At 53.6% G+C, this 19,211-nt stretch overlaps 1 protein-coding gene across 2 annotated transcripts in view; it reads left to right on the top strand.

Moving 5' to 3' along the window:
* Nucleotides 1–19,211, top strand: part of KCP (kielin cysteine rich BMP regulator) — a 67,334-nt gene that overhangs the window by 14,228 nt on the left and 33,895 nt on the right. For both annotated transcript variants that reach the window (XM_077340440.1, XM_077340439.1), the window contains exons 6-25: nt 591–658; nt 2,140–2,310; nt 3,489–3,585; nt 5,022–5,104; nt 6,441–6,534; nt 7,821–7,900; nt 8,298–8,474; nt 9,770–9,863; nt 10,901–10,983; nt 11,205–11,298; nt 11,850–11,929; nt 12,028–12,127; nt 13,059–13,144; nt 13,507–13,600; nt 14,846–14,998; nt 16,468–16,574; nt 17,032–17,125; nt 17,482–17,655; nt 18,317–18,399; nt 18,733–18,826. In XM_077340440.1, coding sequence (XP_077196555.1) covers nt 591–658; nt 2,140–2,310; nt 3,489–3,585; nt 5,022–5,104; nt 6,441–6,534; nt 7,821–7,900; nt 8,298–8,474; nt 9,770–9,863; nt 10,901–10,983; nt 11,205–11,298; nt 11,850–11,929; nt 12,028–12,127; nt 13,059–13,144; nt 13,507–13,600; nt 14,846–14,998; nt 16,468–16,574; nt 17,032–17,125; nt 17,482–17,655; nt 18,317–18,399; nt 18,733–18,826 — 2,106 coding nt within the window. The remainder of the gene's footprint in view (nt 1–590; nt 659–2,139; nt 2,311–3,488; nt 3,586–5,021; nt 5,105–6,440; nt 6,535–7,820; nt 7,901–8,297; nt 8,475–9,769; nt 9,864–10,900; nt 10,984–11,204; nt 11,299–11,849; nt 11,930–12,027; nt 12,128–13,058; nt 13,145–13,506; nt 13,601–14,845; nt 14,999–16,467; nt 16,575–17,031; nt 17,126–17,481; nt 17,656–18,316; nt 18,400–18,732; nt 18,827–19,211) is intronic.

Genomic DNA, 19,211 nt, shown 5'->3' with positions numbered 1-19,211 from the left:
GGTGTTGCATCAGCCTGCAAAGGTTCCCTGTTGCTTTCCTGGACTCTAAGCAGGCGACCCGGGACATATCCCAACTCTGTGATTCTATGTGATCTGCATTTCCCTGCATGCATTTGGGTTGCCCTTTTCCTGCCAGCTCTCCAGCAGACTTTCACATCCGACCAACATGGGGAAATCCAACAGGTGCAGCTTCCTCTTTTTATCTCTGTCTCATGCCTGCATATAAACACACATGAAACTGCCTAAACTTATATGTCATTAAATCATCAGTCCGTGAAGGCCCATACTGTCTGCTGAGACCAGTAACAGCTCCCCAGCATCTTTCCCCTCCCAACTCCCCGGTCCTTTTGGCTGGAGAGGCTTCTGGGGATTGACCCTGGGGCCGTCTGCATGCCAAGCAGAGGCTCTTCCTCATCCCCCCATACAGGGTCCTCCTTTCCCCCACTTTTCCCAGGTGAGGCTGAAAGAGAGAAAGAGAGTGACCCAAGGTCCAGCGAGGATTCGAACCTGGGTCTCCCAGATCTCAGCCGACAGTCTAACCCGGCTAGCTCTTCCGGCTCCCTTCGGGCCGTTCTCCTCTTTCCCCGTAGGCTGTGCAGATGGCCAACAAGAAGGCGAGACCTGGAGCCCGGAGCCCTGCCAGATCTGCCAGTGTGAGGTAAGAGGGCCCAGCTGAGATCCTACCATCCTCCTGGGGTCTTCTGTCCCACCCAGTCCTGGTTGCTCAAGGTCTGGCTGGCTGTGCCATTCAGTGCCAGGGCCCTGATCCGATTGCTCTCCAGTGGGGGAGGCTGCAGAGATTATGGGCAATTCAGTCTCGAGAAGCTGCAATTCCTCTCTTGACACATTCAAAAGGACCTCTCTTAGAGGAGGGCCAGGAGCTGTTCCGGTTGGCGACACAGGAACACAATTGTGACTTTAAAGGATGGGTGGAAAAGGAAGAATTTTTTTTAAAGGCAGCTGCGGAATGGGGAGCTCTCCTCCCTGGCAGTCTTCAAGCAGTGGCTGGACAGATCCTTCTCCTGGAAGCTTGAGGCTGAGCCTGCCTTGAGCAGCAGGTTAGACTTGATGTCCTCTGTGGTCCCTCCCAACGCTAGGATTCTACGATTGGGGGTAATTTTCTCTCTGGCACAACTTCAGAGGATGTCAGTTTTTGAGTTACACAAGGCTCTTCATCGGCAGAAAAGGGAAGCAGCAGGGGATGGCCTCTTGCCTTGGACCTGTGTGAGCCTACAAGACGGCTTGATTGATGTTGCCAATTCTGGGTTGGGAAATTCCTGGAGGGTGGATGGGGGAGAGAGAGTCTGGGGAGAGACCTCAGCAAGGTATCATAAGGACCTCAGAAGAGCCCTGCTGGGTCAGACTGTTGAAGGTTCATCTAGTCCAGCCTCCCGTCTAACACAGGGGCCAGCCAGGCTCTCTGGAGGGCCAGCAACAGGACAAAGAGGCCGAGGCCTTCTCTGATAAGAATATAAGAAGAGCCCAGCTGGACCAGGCCAGTGAAGATCCATCCAGTCCAGCCTCCTGTCTCACACATGGGCCAACCAGTTCCTATATAGGGCCAGCAACAGGGCAGAGAGGCTGCAGGGGTAGTCAAACTGCGGCCCTCCAGATGTCCATGGACTACAATTCCCAGGAGCCCCTGCCAGCATTTGCTGGCAGGAGCTCCTGGGAACTGTAGTCCATGGACATCTGGAGGGCCGCAGTTTGACTACCCCTGGGCTAAAGATTTCGCCTGATGTAGCCTCCTGGCTCTGGGATTCAGAGGCTTAGTGATGGGAATTGCAGCCTGTAGCCATCTGGAGAGCCACAGCTTGGCCACCCCTGGCGTAAAGGATCCCCTCCGACATCTCCAGGCATTTTCCAGCCCAGAGTTGGCAACCTTGTTCTAAGCCTTGGAGCCCACACTGCTGGCCAACCAAATTCCCTGCCTCTGTGCTGTGGCTAGTTAGGATTTCTAGCAGTAGCGCTATTTCTGCTCAGTTTACGCTGTCCCGTTGGGGGAATTTCTGGAGACTCGAGGGGGCTGGCCCTCTGCTTATTCTTCTGAAGGGGCTCTTTGCGTCAAGCGGCTCTTTCTGCTGCACCCCCCTACACACACACACACACACAAACACTGTCTTGTGCCCCTCTTCCCAGGCCGGCACAGTGTCCTGCAAGATGGAAGCCTGCCCCCCGTCTCCGTGCCAACACCCCGTCACCCCAGCAGGGAAATGCTGCCCGGAGTGTGGGGACTGCCTGTACGAGGGCCGTCACGTGACCGAAGGGCAAAGCTACCGGGAGGACCCGTGCGTCCAGTGCGTCTGCAAGGTGAGGCTGGAGGGAAGGTCCCTTGAGTGTCGTGGTTAAGAGCAGCAGCAGCAGTTTCTAATCTGGCCAGCCAGGTTGGATTCCCCACCCCTCCTGCTCTTTCACATGCAGCTGGCCGGGTGACCTTGAGCCACACAGTCTGTTGCATCAGATACCTTGATGGTGTACCCCCTCACCGCTCCCCCCCCAAGGTTCCTGGGCATGGTATTAGAACATCGGGTGATCTACCCCGTTAATATCGTCTTAAATGTTGACAGCTGGCCCAATATCTAGACCGGGATAGTCAAACTGCGGCTCTCCAGATGTCCATGGACTACAATTCATGGACTACAATACAACCTCTGGAGAGCTGCAGTTTGACTACCCCTGATCTGGACTGACTCCAATGGTTCACTGTGGGGGGAAGAGTTTTAATTTAATTTAACTTAACTTTACCACAGAGTTATGGCAGCGCAAGGACCTTTGCTGTGAGGTTGAATGGAAGTAACGGTGCCGGCAACCATTTTGCAGCAGGTGCCTGGTGTCTGCCGAACTGCCGGATCATGATTCGGCACAATTTGTAGTTTCGGACAAACCGCCAGTTAAACTTTAAAGGGAAAGAGAAAGGCTGGGGGGTCTCTCCTTTTTTGCCTTTTCAGTCTCTGGGGTCTGAGGCAAAGGCACCAAACTTACAATGTGGCTGCAGGAGCCCCTCCTCAAAGGAGCCCAAAAGTTTTTAAAAGATTGGGCCAGGGGGTCCAATTCTAGGGGCACCCAAAGAGAGCGCCCCATCCAACCTCCCTTGCTTCCAATGATGGGAATTTACAAGCAGACCAGAGAATCTATTTTTTTTTATTATAGGGAATGGAGGTCAGATGAGGTGCTCTCGTTGGGTGTCCCTAGACTTGGACCCCCCGGACCAAACTTTTTGAAACTTGGGGGTCCGTTTGAGGAGATGCTCCTTCAGCCACACTGCAAGTTTGGAGCCTCTATCTTAACCCCCCTCCAGCCCAGAAAAGTTTTAAAGACCAATGACAATTGGGATTCGGCCAAATCTGACAAACTCTGGGTGATTTGGACAAACCAAAATCAGCCCAAAGTTATTTGGACCAAATCAAAAATGGTATGCATTTTTTCCCCCTCACATCCCTTCTCTGAACCTGTGGTTCCTCTTTCTTCCCTGTGTATAATTATGCCAGGCAGGCACCATGCAATGCCAAACCACCAAGTGTCCAGAGCTGGCATGCCGGGAGCGTCACGTGCCACCGGGGGACTGCTGCCCTGTCTGCCGCCCAGGTAAGAGCTGGGGCCAACTCCTAACAGGGGCAGGGATGGCACTCTGGTTGCTGGCCCGGGCTCAAGGTGCTGCATTGCCAGAGAGGCTGGAGGGGGCAGCCAATGCCTCAACATTTGGCCCCGGGGAATTTGGTGAGGTTTACTTTTAAGATGAAAGCAGGCACAAGACTGAGGCTTATTCGGTTCACCAGCCCCTGTGCTGCTGATCATGCAGGAAATGGAAGGGCCTTAATTGTTATTCTGCTCGAACCTGGATGGCCCAGGAAGCTAAGCAGGGTAGGCCCCGGTATGCCCTTGGATGGGAGACGATTAAGAATGTCCAGGGTTGTTACTCAGAAGCAGGCCAAGGGCAAACCGCCTCCGTTCGTCTCTTGCCCTGAAGACCCATGATGGGTGGCCACAGGGAGTGCCTTCTCCACTACGACCCTCAAAGACAACTGCGATCAGGCAGACAAGATCTGCTCAAGGTCCCCGGCCCCAGAGAAATAAAACTGGCTTTAACCCACCACCTCCCGAGGAAGCCTGTTCCACTGTGGAAACACTCTGTCAGGAACTTCTTCCGGAGGTTTAGATGGAATTTCCTTTGCATTAATTTCCTCCCATTGGTTCTGGTCCGAACCTCTGGGGCAACAGAAAACAACTGGGCTCCATCCTCTATGTCAGGGGTAGTCAACCTGTGGTCCTCCAGAGGTCCATGGACTACAATTCCCATGCACCCCTGCCAGCGTTTGCTCGTGGTAATTGTAGTCCATGGACCTCTGGAGGACCACAGGTTGACTATCCCTGCTCTATGTGACAGCCCTTTGAGTTCTCTGATAGAGAAATGGCAGTGAATTTTTGGATTGCTTTTACAGCTAAATGATTAGTTTTAAAGGTCGGAACTGTTTTAACCTACTATAAATGGTTGGAAGGTGCCTGGATCCCTTGGGGGAAGGGGCAGCATATCAATTTGAAAATCAATCAATAGGTCATCTGCAACTCAAGGACATTTTTGACCAACCCTAGTTTACACTGTAAGAGCCTCTTGTGGCGCAGAGTGGTAAGGCAGCCGACCTGCAGTCTGAAGCTCTGCCCATGAGGCTGGGAGTTAGATCCCAGCAGCCGGCTCAAGGTCGACTCAGCCTTCCATCCTTCCGAAGTCGGTAAAATGAGTACCCAGCTTGCTTGCTGGGGGGTAAAACGGTAATGACTGGAGAAGGCACTGGCAAAACACCCTGTATTGAGTCTGCCATGAAAACGCTAGAGGGCATCACCCCAAGGGTCAGACAGGACTCGGTCCTTGCACAGGGGATATCTTTACCTTTAGTTTACACTGTATGGATTTATATGGTGCCAATCCTGACTCCCCTACCCCCCCTCCAAATAAAAAATTCTGGCGAACGCAGGGAATGGAGAAAGGTTCCCCAGCAGGTGAGGGCTTACCTCTTTTTGTGCAGGTTGTGAGTATGAAGGCCAGCGGTACCAAGAGGGAGAAGTCTTCGTGGCCTTGTCTAACCCCTGCATGAATTGCTCCTGCCTGGTGAGTACAGAGACTCTTGGTGAGGAAGGGCAGCTCTGGGTTCCGCATTGGCTCAGTGCCTGGACTGGCCGTTGTGGTGGGCAGGGGGGCGGGAGGGGCTCACCAGCTTTCGCTGACCCTTTTTCAGTCCAATTGCAACTGAGAGGTCAGCGAGGTTGGGGGTGGGAGGGGGGGCATGAGCTCTCAGGAGTCAAGGCTCCCTTCACAAGAACATAAGAGAAGTCGGGATGATTCAGGCCAGTGGCCCATCCAGTCCAGTACTGTCTGTCACCCAGTGGCAATAGGGACAAATGTCCCCAGGAGGTCCACCAGCAGGGCCAGAACTCAAGACTCCCCCCCTTGTGTCCCCCACCAAGAGGATAGAACATCCCTGCCCCAGGCAGAGTGACCCCCTCTGTATCTGTAGCTAATATCCACTGATGTATATTATTTATTTATTTTATAGTTAGAATTGTATCCCGCCCCACTCGGACTGACCATCTTGGGGCATTGAAAAGCAAAAGCACATACCATTTAAACAACTGAAAAGCATAAAGCATCATAAACAATTTCATAAATACTTTTTTAAAGTTACATTTTAATGCCATGCTGCAAGTCTCTCTGGATGATTATCCAGATGTTCGTCCCCTCCCCTCTTGAAGCTGTCTGCGTTTGTAGCTTTGTCATCTTTAGTTGAGGCTCAGGTGGCAGAAACCCTGGCCGGAGGGGGGGGTGGCTTTTGGGGCTGTTCTTCCCCTCTGCTGCACTCTGTGGAATTCTCCTCCCCAGAATCCTAGAATCATAGAGTTGGAAGGGGACCTCCAGGGTCATCTAGTCCAACCCCCTGCAGAATGCAGGAAATTCACCAGCATTTTGAGACCTTCCTTGACAGCTTCAGTAGAACATTTGGGAAGCCATTCACACATTACGGAGTCCCCTCTGCTCTGTCCCAGTGGATTACAATCTGCACAGTGGTACCTCTGCATCCTGTCCGAGCCTTTGTTACAGCACCCCTCCCTTCCAACTTCTGACTATAATAAGAGGACACAGAGATCTCCATTTCTACTTTACTCATATCTGACAAAGGGAGCCTTGGAAGCTGATACCCGAGGGCAGGGGCAGTCAACCTGTGGCCCTCCAGATGTTCATGGACTACGATTCCCATGAGCCCCTGCCAGCAAACGCTGGCAGGGGCTCATGGGAATTGTAGTCCATGAACATCTGGAGGGCCACAGGTTGACTGCCCCTGCCCTAGGGTGTTCCTGGACTGGGCCCTAAAAGGAAAATACTGTGGCTGCAATAGATACCTCGATGTCCGTAAAAACTCCTACTTACCCAGTGCCCTTGTGCCCTCCAGAGAAGTCTAGTCCGATGCCACCCGCTCCGGTGCCCCTCGAGCCACTGCTCCAAGCCCATCCCCCAGCCCGGCCAGTGCTGCCCGGTCTGCCCAGGTGAGTCCCCAAGCAGGAAGAACAGGTGAGACACCCGGGGCTAGGCCAGGATCTGAGGAAGGAGGCAGATCTCAGCCAGGACTGGCCCAGAGAAACTGTCCAGGTTTTAGGCAACATTCAGCCTCTGAGGAGGGTCTCCTGCAGCCACACTGTAAGTTTGGTGCCTCTGCCTCAGACCCCCACTCCCCCAGAGACTGAAAAAGGCAAAAAATGAGAGACTCCCCCCCCCCGCCGCCTTTCTCTTTCCCTTTAAAGTTTAACTGGCGGCTTGTCCGAAACGACAAATTGTGCCGAATCATGATCCGGCAGTTCGGCAGCCCCTGACGCAGCCAAACTGGAATCAGTAAATGCAGTTTTTTCAAGCTGTCCATGCTAGAATTGCCAACCGCCAGGAGTGGAGGGCTGGCGAACACCCGGAATGACAGCTCCTCTCCAGTCTACGGAGATCAGTTCCCCTCCGAGAAAAGGGCTGCTTTGGAAAGAGAATTTTATAGCATTACTCCCCAGCCTGATTTCAGTTCTATTTCTAGGTATCTAGGCAGGGGCTCATGGGAATTGTAGTCCGAGGACATCTGGAGGACCACAGGTTGACTACCCCTGTCATAAATTGCACATTTTATTTTGATTCTCATAGTTTTGTATCCATAACTACTGCCGTTATTCTTTTGTACATTGACCTGTTGCTAAAATATATTTTCTTTGGTCTATGACCGCAAACAAATTTGATTTGAGCCCCCCTCCTCCCCTGGTTCCAAACCCTCAGTCTCCAGGGATTTCCCAACTGGAGTTGGCAACCAAAGTATGCACTTAGTAATGACCCCTTAGAGACCCCAGATTCCTTTTGGGTCCTGTTTGGCCAGAGAGCCCCGGGAAACACAGTGAGTGATGCCTCTTTGGATGGGTGATTGGGTTGCCAACTCCGGGTTCTGGCAATTTGGGGAAGGGGGGTAGTCAAACTGCGGCCCTCCAGATGTCCATGGACTACAACTCCCAGGAGCCCCTGCCAGCATTCGCTGGCAGGGGCTCCTGGGAATTGTAGTCCATGGACATCTGGAGGGCCGCAGTTTGACTCCCCCTGGTGTATACACATGGAAGCTTCTCTCTTGAATAAATTTGTTGATCTTCAAGAGCCCCCCAGTCTCCAACTTGGTTCTGCTGCTTCTGGCCAGCACAGCTACAGACCTGAATCTAAACTCGGAACGGCCTGCGTCCAAAGCTTTCAGCTCCACATTTGACCCGGACCTTGGCGATTCGGTCCTCTTTATACACTTTTGTGCCCCCATTAGCTTGTGAGCTGGACGGACGTCCCTTGGGACCCGGGCAGAAGCGCCTCTCCGCAGACGGCTGCAGCCACTGCTCCTGCGCTGTAAGTACGGACCCACCGGGACCCACGCCCTGGCCCTTGGGCCTGGCCTCTCCTTCTCTCCTGGCCTCTCCCGGTGGCACCCCTGGGTTTTCTCCGCTCCCAGCCTCTTTGGCACGCCTCTCTTAAGAGGGCAGGTAAAAGAGAGGTTGATTGGCAGTCAGGAAGGAGAGAAGGATGCAGGGAAAGGTGAAGATGCAGAGCGTGGCAGAAGGAGGGAAGGAGGGTTCCTTTATTTATGATTTATCAGAAAGTGTGTGGTGCAGCCAGAAGGTCCGGAAGCATACAGAGGGGGTTGGCCCTGGCCTGAGTTTGCCAGTTTGATGTAAAGCGACTCTCCGGCCTGTCTGCTGAGTGGCCAGGCGGCACAGCCCCGTTCAGCCACGCTGTCCATTTCCAGGATGGGGAGCTGGTCTGTCTCCCGGTGCAGCTGTGCCCCAAGACTTGCACCCACGGAGCACCCCCGGCCGTCGGCTCCTGCTGCCCAGACTGTGCCCGCTGCCTCTTCCAAGGAATGCTCGTTCCCAGCGGAGCGGAATTCACCGGCCGGGACCTTTGCGAGCGCTGTGTCTGCGAGGTGGGTGGCTGGAGAGGGTGGGGTGGGGGGATCCAGTGCTAGTAGGATTGCCAACCTCCAGGTAGGGCCTGGAAATTGCTACTGAGGCAGGGAGGTGACCAAGAGAGTTTCTGTGAAGAATATGGGTGCTCTGGAAGATGGACTCTGTAGAATTACATCCTCCACCTCCCAAAGGTCTGGGAACCCACTTAGAATTGGTAGAAGGGAAGGGAAGTCCTATTCTCCTGCTGGCAGCCCCCTGTCTTCTCCTTTCCCTGCATCCTTCTCTCCCTCCTACCAACTCCAGATGGCAGCCACCAGGTTTTCGGAGGGCAGTGCTTAGGGAAGATTTTGTTCGTGCAGCTTGGCTCCATGGCTCAAGTCACTTGGGACAACCAGCCATGCTGGCCCCCTGTCCTCTGTGGGGGGGGGGGGCTTTTGCCTCACGTCCCCCAAACATCCATGAGATCTCAGTCGCAAAATAGCTTTTTCTACGGCAGCGGTAGCCAAACTGCGGCTCTCCTGATGTCCATGGACTACAATTCCCATGAGCCTCTGCCCACACGCACTGGTGTGGCTCTCCAGATGTCCAAGGACTACAGTTCCCATGAGCCCCTGCCAGCATGCACTGGTGTGGCTCTCCAGATGTCCATGGACTACAATTCCCATGAGCCCCTGCCAGCATGCGCTGGTGTGGCTCTCCAGATGTCCATGGACTATAATTCCCATGGGCCCTTGCCAGCATCCACTGGTGTAGCTCTCCAGATGTCTATGGACTACAATTCCCATGTGCCCCTGCCAGCATCCACTGGTGTAGCTCTCCAGATGTCCAAGGACTACAATTCCCATGTGCCCCTGCCAGCATCCACTGGTGTAGCTCTCCAGATGTCTATGGACTACAATTCCCATGTGCCCCTGCCAGCATGCACTGGTGTGGCTATCCAGATGTCCAAGGACTACAATTCCCATGTGCCCCTGCCAGCATGCACTGGTGTGGATGTCCAAGGACTACAATTCCCATGAGCCCCTGCCAGCATGCGCTGGTGTGGCTCTCCAGATGTCCATGGACTACAATTCCCATGATCCCCACCAGCACATGCTGGCAGGGGCTCATGGGAATTGTAGTCCATGGACATCTGGAGAGCCACAGTTTGGCCACTCCTGTAGGGCTTTTAGCTGTGAGGTTCAAACATCCTTTGAATGCGGCTGCATTTTTAATATGGTCGTATCGTAGCCTGCCTGGAGTCCCTGTGAGAACGGGGGGGTTGGTATGAATATAAAAAAATAAAGAAACGCTTCCTGTTTCCCTTCACCAGGCGGGGAACGTTGTCTGCTCCCCGGTCACTTGCCCAAAGCTGGACTGTACCACAACAGAGGAAGCAGCTGACCAGTGTTGTCCCCGCTGCCCAGGTGAGAACTTCCCCCGCCCCAGTCTAGGCCTTTCCTACCCAAGCCCATCTTGAGCCTCCCTTTAATTTGATTTCCAGGCACCATGGGTTACCAGCCTCCAGTTGGGGCCTGGAGACCAAGCTCCCCCAACCTTTCCTCCTACGTCTTGGTCTCCAAACCCCTCCCCATCTTTGTTGCCCTCCTCTGGACATGCTCCAGTTTGTCTACATCCCTCTTCAACTGGGGTGCCCAAAACTGAACCCAGGACTCCAAGTGAGGCCGAACCAGAGGAGAGTAAAGCGGTACCATCACCTCCCGTGATCAGGACACGATACTCTGTTTGATACAGCCCAAAATCCCACTTGCCCTTTTAGCCACCGAGTCACGCGGCTGACTCATGTTCAATGTGTGGTCTACTAAGACTCCTAGATCCTTTTCACACATGCTACTGCCAAGACACGTCTCCCCCATCTTATATTGGTGTATTTGGTTTTTCCTACCTAAATGCAGAACTTTACATTTGTCCCTATTGAACTTCATTCTATTCAGTTTAGCTCACTTCTAGAGCCTATCAGGATCAGCCTGTATTTTGATTCTGTCTTCAGTTGTGTTTGCGACCCCTCCCAGTTTAATATCGTCTGCAAATTTAATAAGTATCCCCTCTAATCTCTCATCCAAATAATTTATAAATATATTGAACAACACAGGCCCCAGGACAGATCCTTGGGGAACTCCACTTGTCACTCTTCTCCAAGAGGATGCTGAACCATTAACAAGTACCTGTTAGGGACACTCTGTCAACCAGTTATTGATCCACCTGACAGAATTAGGATCCATGCCGCATTTTACCAACTTATGAACAAGAAAATCATGTGGAACCTTATCAAAAGCTTTACTGAAATCCAGATAAACTGTTTGGATTGAATGAAGAAGGATGGTTGGGTTTTACACCCTGCTTTTTCCTGCTCAGGGGAGTATCCCCTTGCCCAGAATCTGTCCAGATGTTCTACCCCTCCTCAGCTCAGTCCTGGATGTTAATCGGGATTCCTCTGCCGCAGGTTGTGTGGAAGGAACCAGCCGCTATGAGCACGGCCAGGAGTGGACGCCCGCCACGGACCCTTGCCTGAAGTGCAGGTGCCTGGTAAGGCCAGAGGGGATAAGGCGAGAATGGGGCACGGATGCTCCCTGGGTCACGGCCAAAGACTTCTGCCTCTCCCCCTTTCCTGTTGGGTCTGCAGCTGAATTGTCACGGTCCGATTTAGACAGGAAAGAGCTTTCAGCTGTGTCCTCCACGGCAGGCAGGGCTACACGGTGCCGTCTTCCCTCTTGGGGATGCCGATCCCATGTCCTTTCTCTCCCCAGGAAGGGCAGGCCGTGTGCAAGATGAGGAAGTGTGCCAGTCTGTGCCGCCACCCAGCCCCCCCTCGCTGGGGGTCCTGCTGCCCCGTCTGTGATGGTATGCCACATGGAGAAACAGAGGGCGGAGGCTCCTGGCGCCAACTCTCTACCCCATCCACTTGGCTCCCCTCTGCCCTTTCCAAATCCATGCCCTTCTCCTTGCCCCCCTCCCTTGTTCCCAGTCTCACGTTGGGGCTGGAATTCTCTCTCAATCACAATCGCTCTCGACATGGCGGAGGACAGTCCTGCAGGAGGAAATGGCAGACTCTATGGTATACCATAGAACAGGGGTGGCCAAACGGTGGTTCTCCAGGTGTCCATGGACTGCAATTCCCATGAGCCCCAAGGGCTCATGGGAATTGTAGTCCGTGGACACCTGGAGAACCACCGTTTGGCCACCCCTGCCATTGAGTATACTAGAAACGGAAGTCCTTCCCCAGGAGGCGCCCCCAAATTTGTGGGAATTTACCAAAAACTCTATCCCTTTACACTCTGTGTAAAGTAGTATTTCCTTTTCCTGCCCTGAACCTACTGCCCATCAATAAAGGAGCATTTCCTTTTCTCTGACCTGCTCCTGCCGCCCATCGGCTTCAACTTCCCTCCCTCCAGGTTGCCAGTGGGAAGGGCGAGAATATCGCAGCGGAGACCCAGTGCTGAGTGGGGACCCTTGTAAGCAGTGCAGGTGTAGGGTGAGTTCAGCCCCCGGGGAAGGGAGGACTACTCTGGATCAGGCCAAAATGCGGAAGCCGTTGGAACAATCCCTCTGACCTTCTTCTTCCACCTGCAGGCTGGGGAGGTTTCCTGCAAGCGGCTGGACGCGGAGTGCCCCCCAACACCCTGCAGCCACCCTGGCAAAAGGCCCGGCCAGTGCTGCCCAGCCTGCAATGGTGAGTAACCACCCCAAATCTCCAAATTCTGGCAGGCCTCCACTCTTTCTCCTGCACACAAGCCAGCAACCTTGTAGGTCAGGGGTGGCCAAACTGTTGTTCTCCAGATGCCCATGGGCTACCATAACCATGAGCCCCTTTGAGCATGGTCAGCTGGCAGGGGCTCATGGGAATTGTAGTCCAGGGACATCTGGAGAGCCACAGTTTGGCCACCCCTGTAAGCCTTGAGAGCTGAGGATCCCAGAGCCAACATAGGAAACCTGAGCTCAAATCCCAACTTCAGATATGGAAGCTCATTGGGTGGCCTTGGGTCTGCTGCAAATATGTGGCCTGGGCTACCTCACAGGGCTGTTGCTGTGAGAAATTGGAGGAGGGGGAAACAAGGTTCTAGAAGCCACTTTGAGCCCCAGAAAAAAGAAAAGGGTTTTTCTGTAGCCCAATTTTCACTACTCAAAAGAGTTCCAAAGCGGCTCACAATCGCCTTCCCTTCCTCTCCCCACAACAGACACCCTGTAAGGTACGTGGGCTGAGAGAGCCCTGAGAGAACTGAGACTGGGCCAGGGTCACCCAGCTGGCTACATCTGGCAGAGGAGAAGGGAATCAAACCCAGTTCTCCAGATTATAGGCTGCCGCTCTTAACCACAACATCAATCTGGCTCTCAGGGGAGAAAACTAGAATTTGGGGGGTTTTAGGATGTCATTATGTATTGGTGTTTTTACACTTGTGGTTTTATTATTATTTGTTTTATTGTATGTATATGGGTTGTGAACCGCTGCGAGCCAGTAATAGGAGCAGTGGTATACAAATCAAATTATAAACAAACGAACAAAAGCAGTTTGCCCAAGATCTAGTCATGACACTCGACAGGGATCTCTGCCTGTGTTGTTGACACTCTCTCTTTTCTCTCCTTTCCTGCATCTGGCTTGCCAGCTTGCGAATTTGAAGCGCGCCTCTACCAGAATGGGGAGACCTTCACCCCTGGAGGTGGCAACCCATGCCTGCGGTGTTCATGCACAGTGAGTGGGCTGGGGGTGGGGTGGGGGCCCATGGATGAGCCCAAAGGCGTCCCATAATAGTTAGATCAGGAGACTCTGCAAGGGAAGGTCTCGTCTCACTTTTTAGGGTTCTTTGAGGTTGCAAACAAACATATGGGCAAGAGGGGCCCAGCAGATGCTGTTTCCCCCAATTTCCAGAAAGCTTTTGATCAAGTTCCTCTACACGGGCTCCTAAGTAAACTCAGCAGTCGTGGGAAAAGACGCCGAATCCTCTTTGGGGTTAAAAACTGGTTAGTTAAGGCTGTCGCCTTTGCAAATGTGTATCTCCATCAGTTTGCCTTGGATTTTCCATTGCCGTTCTTCCTTTTTTGTGTCCCACTCAGGATGGGCACATCCGGTGCCAGGAGGAGCTTTGCCCCCCTGCCCCCTGCTCCCGGCCGGTCCACGACCCAGAGGGCTGCTGCCCACTCTGCAAAGGTGACTCTTGAACCCGGAGCCGTTCCGGAGGTGGGGAGGGGCTTTCTCTCCCCGGGAAGCATGACTGAACCAGGTTGCTCAGGGAGGAGCCGGATCCTGTGTGAACACAACCTCTGCTGGGTCATGTGGGCCAGTGGCCTGGAGGGGCTATGCCCTCTTCCCCAGAGCACGCAGCTTGGCTTGCTTCTCCGAGACCCCTTGAGCTGCCATTCAGCAGTCGGAAAAGATCTTACTGGGTGGGTTTTGGGGTAAGGGGCTCTCGTTTTGGGGTAAGGGCCTCTCCTGGTCGATCTCGCTGAGGGCAGGAGGGTTGGGGTATCATTTGGGGACCTCCATCGGGCACTGAGTGTTACTTGGACTTGGCAGATTAATTCAAAATATTTTCAGCCGGGTATTTCATGCATTTCTTTTGGTTTTGGAGACCGTGGCTCTTTCTGCATCCTTTAAAAGGCAGAGGTCAGCATTTGAGAGGAAGCTGAGCTCTTTTCCCAATAGATTTGAATCCAGTTGCACCTTAGGGATGAAAACTTTTTTGGGGGGTGGGGGGGGGAGGGAGCTTTCAAGAGTTAGTTCCCTTCGTCGGATACAAGGAAGCTTTGAACTGTCTCTCTTGGATGTAGCTCCCCCACGCCCAAACGGGGTATTGGGGAAGATAATTTTAAGTTCCCATCATTTTAAAAGTTTTAAATTCAAAAACTAATATTACTTGTATGCCATATCCTTAACAAAACAAAAAGAAAACAGGTCTGTGGTGGGGTCACTGTGTCTGGGCAGGTAGTTGTGGGTGTCCTGCATAGTGCAGGGGGTTGGACTAGATGACCCCGTAGGTCCCCTCCAACTCTATGATTCTGCAATTCTGTGAACCTAGATGTCATTTCTAGGCCTGGTGGAACTCCTCTGTCTTACATGCCCTGCAGAACTGATTAAAGTCTCACGGGCCAGGACTGGAAAGGCCCTGGTCCTGGCTGAAGCCAGTTTGATGTCTTTGGGACCAGGGAACCTGAGCAGATTTTACTCCCTAGATCTCAGTGTTCTTTGGGGGGGGGGATCATGGGAGAGGCAGCCCTGCAGATATGACGTTCCCACGCTGTTAAAGGCTTTGAAGGTCAAAACCACGACCTCAGTGCAGCAGAGCAACGGCGGAAGGGAGACTAGCAAAGGCCCTCCCCCGGTAGCCAGAGTGGCCCACCCCGGGGCCCGGCCTGACTTGCAGCTGCTTTCCCTGCCTCCCTCCCTCCCTGCCAGTTTGCATCCTTGACAGGGTGGAGTTCGAGGAGGGCACCGAATGGGAGCCGGAAGGGGACCCCTGCAGCACCTGCGTCTGCCTCCGGGGGGAGCCAGTGTGCAACGCCACCCAGTGCCCGCCTGCCCCCTGCCAGCACCCGGCCCAGCTTCAAGGTGAGCGCCTCTCCCCCGCCACGGGACCGTGAGCAGGGCCAAAGAGAGCAGTTGGTGCTCCGTGGTGGCCTTTCTCCACTTCTCTACGGTCGAGAAGCCCCTGAAACATTCTCCGGGCTTCGAGAGACCCCAGAAGCGCCGCAGTCGTGCCAAATGCGGTTGGGAAGCAGAGCTGTGGACACGCCCACCCGGAGCCCCTCCCCTCATTATTCGTTCCTGAATATGTGCCGTATATTATGTTGATATTTATTCTATTGATGGTATTCCTATTTATTCCCAAACCAGATTAGATGCACCCGGCTTGACACCTAAAATTACAAGCAATAAAGGTGTAGAGCAAGGCTGTGTTTGTGCTCCTTTTCGCTTCAATCTTTTTTTGATCTTGTTCCTATCCTGCCCACATTGACGGGCAGTGCCCAAAGCTTGGGCAATTACATCTCCCTGCTCTTCTATACACAGGTGATGCTGTGTTACTTTCTTGCTCATACATTGGTATTTCTATGTATAATTTTGTGAGGCTCTGTGGACCTTCTTTTGCCATTTTCACAGTATTGTCCATCGTGATGATGATGTTGGCCATTCAGTCGAGGCCAACTCTTGGCTCAGCTGTTGCCAGGATTTCCGATCTGGCCCTGCTTCTTTTAATTATGGAATGTTCTGGCCCAAGTTGTCCATCTTGATCGTATCTGACCACCACGTTTTTTATCAGCCTGGTTTCCTTTTCCCACTCACCCGTCCTAGCATAATGATTTTCTCCTTTGAGTTGGATCGCATGATATGGCCAAAGTCAGTGAGCCGGAGTTGCGTGGTTTGGCCTACCAGTGATAAATCAGGCTTTGTGCGCTGTAGTATTTCCTTGTTGGTGACTTTGGCCATCCATGGAACCCAGAGAAGCCTTCTCCAGCACCAGAGTTCAAATGGATACATCCTTCTCTTGTCTGATTTGTTCATCGTCCAATTTTGACCGCCATAAGCGGCTCTTGGAAATAGGACAGATCGGACTAATCTACATTTGGTAGTCAGACTTCTGCCCTCGCTTTTGCATGTTTGGTTCAAGGCCGAAGAGGCACCTTTGCAGAGACAGGTGGCTTTTCTGTGTTCTCATTTTACTGGCTGCTAAGTTCCTGTTTCCTTAGGGGTGGGAGTTCTGTTTTGCTCCTTCTAGTGGCCGATTCGATATCGTACAGATTTATGTCTGGCACAAAAACACGCAGTTTGTATCTGCAAGGAGATATGCTGGAAATAAACCTGCGTGATATCGAATCGACCTCTAGGGGGAGGACTCTGAAGAAACAGGAACTTAGCAGCCAGTAAACTGAGAATGTAGGGGAAAACCTCTCTTTTGAGTAAAGGATCCTGGAGGCAGAATGTACAGCGCCTGGCACTCTGCTGTGCCCCTGCTGCTGCCCAGTGCCTGTGTCGTAGTCACTTTGATCCTCTCGTTGGTCTCCTGCCTTCTTCCTCCACAGGCTCCTGTTGTCCGACATGCCAGCAGTGCTCCTACAACCAGCGGATCTACAGTAACGGGCAAGAGTTCGTCGATCCGGACAGCCCCTGCCAAAGCTGCCGGTGCGCGGTGAGAACCGACGCAATTCCAAAAACTTTCTGTGCAACATCCATGCACCAAAGTAACCCTGCTAGACCTGAGTTGTTTCCCCAGCTTCGTGCTTAAGAAGGCTCACCACAGCAAGCCCAGGTTCAAAAACCTCCAGAGTCTTGCGGACTTAGAAAGCCTGCGAGAACCCATGTGGCGTCTTGCGGCTAGAATGTCCAGAGGGGATCTGGGAGACCCGGGTTCGAATCCCCACTCTGCCATGGCAGCTTCTCAGGGGATCTCAGGCCTGTCACCGCCTGGGTTGTCAGGAGGATAAATTGGAGGAAAGGGGAATGTTATAAGCCACTTCGGGTCCCCAATGGAGATGAAAGTGGTGTATAAATAAATTAACCAGAGATTGCAGGCAAGGCAGAACATGGGTGTGACCTCTGACTGCAGGGGAGGGTGTGTGGAGCTTCCTCTTGCTTCCTCCCTGCAGGAAGGCACAGTGCTCTGCTCCCCCACTGTGTGCCCACCGGCGATTTGTTCCCATCCGGAGAAGAGGCCTGGACTCTGCTGCCCGAAGTGCCCAGGTGAGTCCTTGGACAGGAAGAAAGCTGGGCAAATCTGGGTCCAGGAGGGGAAGGGGGGTTTCTTTCCTTTAAAAACAAGAAAAAGAAAGAAAGTTGTCTTAGAGCTGTTCTTACAGAGCAGTTCTCTCAGAGCTCTCTCAGCCCCACCTACTTCCCGGGTGTCTGTCATGGGGAGAGGAAGGGGAAGGCGATTGGAAGCTGCTTTGAGACTCCTCCTGGTAGAGAAAAGCGGCATCTAAGAACCAACTCTTCTTCTTCCTCCCGCTCTCCATCTTCAGGGACCCCAGCTGGCTGTGAATGGGCTGGGGGGGGGGCTGCACTGGTCAGCTGATCTGTCAGCTGTCTCCCCTCTTTAGACTGTGCTCTGGACAACCATGTGGTGCTGGATGGAGAGGAGCTGCCCGACCCGCAGAATCCGTGCCAGGCCTGCTTATGCACCAGCGGGGAACTCTACTGCAGGGAGAGGCACTGCCCTGGGGCCCTCTGTGCCCACCCCCGGCCGGGGTCCTGCTGCCAGAATAACTGCAACGGTAAGAATCGCTGAGGCCCCCCACAATTGAGGGCCCGGGCTCAGAGATCTCCTGGAGGGCCAACCGATCTCCAGATGACAGATTCATCCCCCTGGAGGAAGGGGCTGCTTTGGACATGTAGCCTCTACAGCAGGGGTGCCCAAAGGGTGGCTCTCCAGATGCCCATGGACTACAATTCCCATGAGCCCTTGCCAGCACCTTTTGGCCACTCCTCCCCCCCAATCCTTGCCCTCCCTAGACTCCACCCCCAAATATCCAGGGATTTCCCAAGCCATAGTTGGCACCCATAGCTATGCCAGTCCCTGGTGGGGGGAATAGAAAGGCAAACAGCAGAAGTCCCCAAAATTGCTTTTATTTATTGAGTATTTCAGGGGTAGTCAAACTGCGGCCCTCCAGATGTCCATGGACTACAATTCCCAGAAGCCCCTGCCAGCATTCGCTGGCAGGGGCTCCTGGGAATTGTAGTCCATGGACATCTGGAGGGCCGCAGTTTGACTACCCCTAGAGTATTTCAGCCTGTGTTAACCTCCCCAAGACAAACATTAAAAGGAGAGCGCAGGAAAGCCCGCCTCCCTCCCCTCTCCCCTTTCTTCCGGCCCGATTCCCGATTCCCTTTCTGCCGTCCGATGCAACCCGGATTCCCCCTCCCTTTCCCACACAGGCTGCAACTATGCCGGGAAGGAGTACCCCAACGGAGCCGAATTCCCCCACCCCACGGACAAGTGTCGGCGATGCCACTGCATTGTGAGCCCCACGCCTGCAGGCCCACGGAAAAGGCCCCGCTGGGGAGTCTGTAGCTGCAGTGGGGGGCGGGGAGCCTGCGTTGGGCTGCATGATCTCATGGTGGCCTTTCTAGTCCTGGGATTTGTAGCTAATGAAACACCCACCTCAAGGGTGCCGACCTCCGAATGGGAGCTGGAGATTGCTGGATGACGGAGATTAATTAATTAGTAGCTCCTTGGGGGAAGGGGCTGGACTCGGTGGCTTTATGCCCTGCTCTCCAAACCCTGCCCCCCCCCATCTCCTGGAATTTCCCAACCAGAGTTGGCAACCCTACCCAATGTCTCCTCCTTGCAGAACGGAAACGTGCAGTGCCTCTCGACCCGCTGTGGCCCCCTGGCCTGCCCAGAGCCCTTCCTGATGCCCGGCCAGTGCTGCCCTCGGTGCCCAGGTAACCAACAGCTGAGTTTTGTGTGTGTGTGGGGGGGGGGTCTGCTCTTTGGTCTCATAGGGGATGGGGCTCCTTCATGAGATCCCATAATAGGGGAAGTTGTCAGGGCACAAGAAATCCGGAGGTGCATTCTGCTTTTTGTGGAGAGGGCGGAGCTCTGTGGCAGAGCCCCTGCTTGGCATGCCGAAGGTCCCAGGTTCGATTCCCGGGTTCTCCGGGTGAAAGGCTCAGGTGGTCGGTGATAGCTTCAAGAGGGGACCAGATAGATCTCTGGCTCAGAGGTCCGTTGGTGGCTATTAGCCACCTCTGGCAGAGATGCTCTGTCTTCTGGGTGCTTGGGGGGCCACAGTGGGAGGGCTACTGGAGCTGTGGTGGGCCTCCTGGT

The sequence above is a fragment of the Paroedura picta genome, chromosome 5, assembly GCF_049243985.1.
Source record: "Paroedura picta isolate Pp20150507F chromosome 5, Ppicta_v3.0, whole genome shotgun sequence".
Taxonomy (NCBI): Eukaryota; Metazoa; Chordata; class Lepidosauria; order Squamata; family Gekkonidae; genus Paroedura; species Paroedura picta.
Note: the sequence above shows the minus strand (reverse complement) of the source record. Positions and strands in the feature narration are given on the sequence as shown.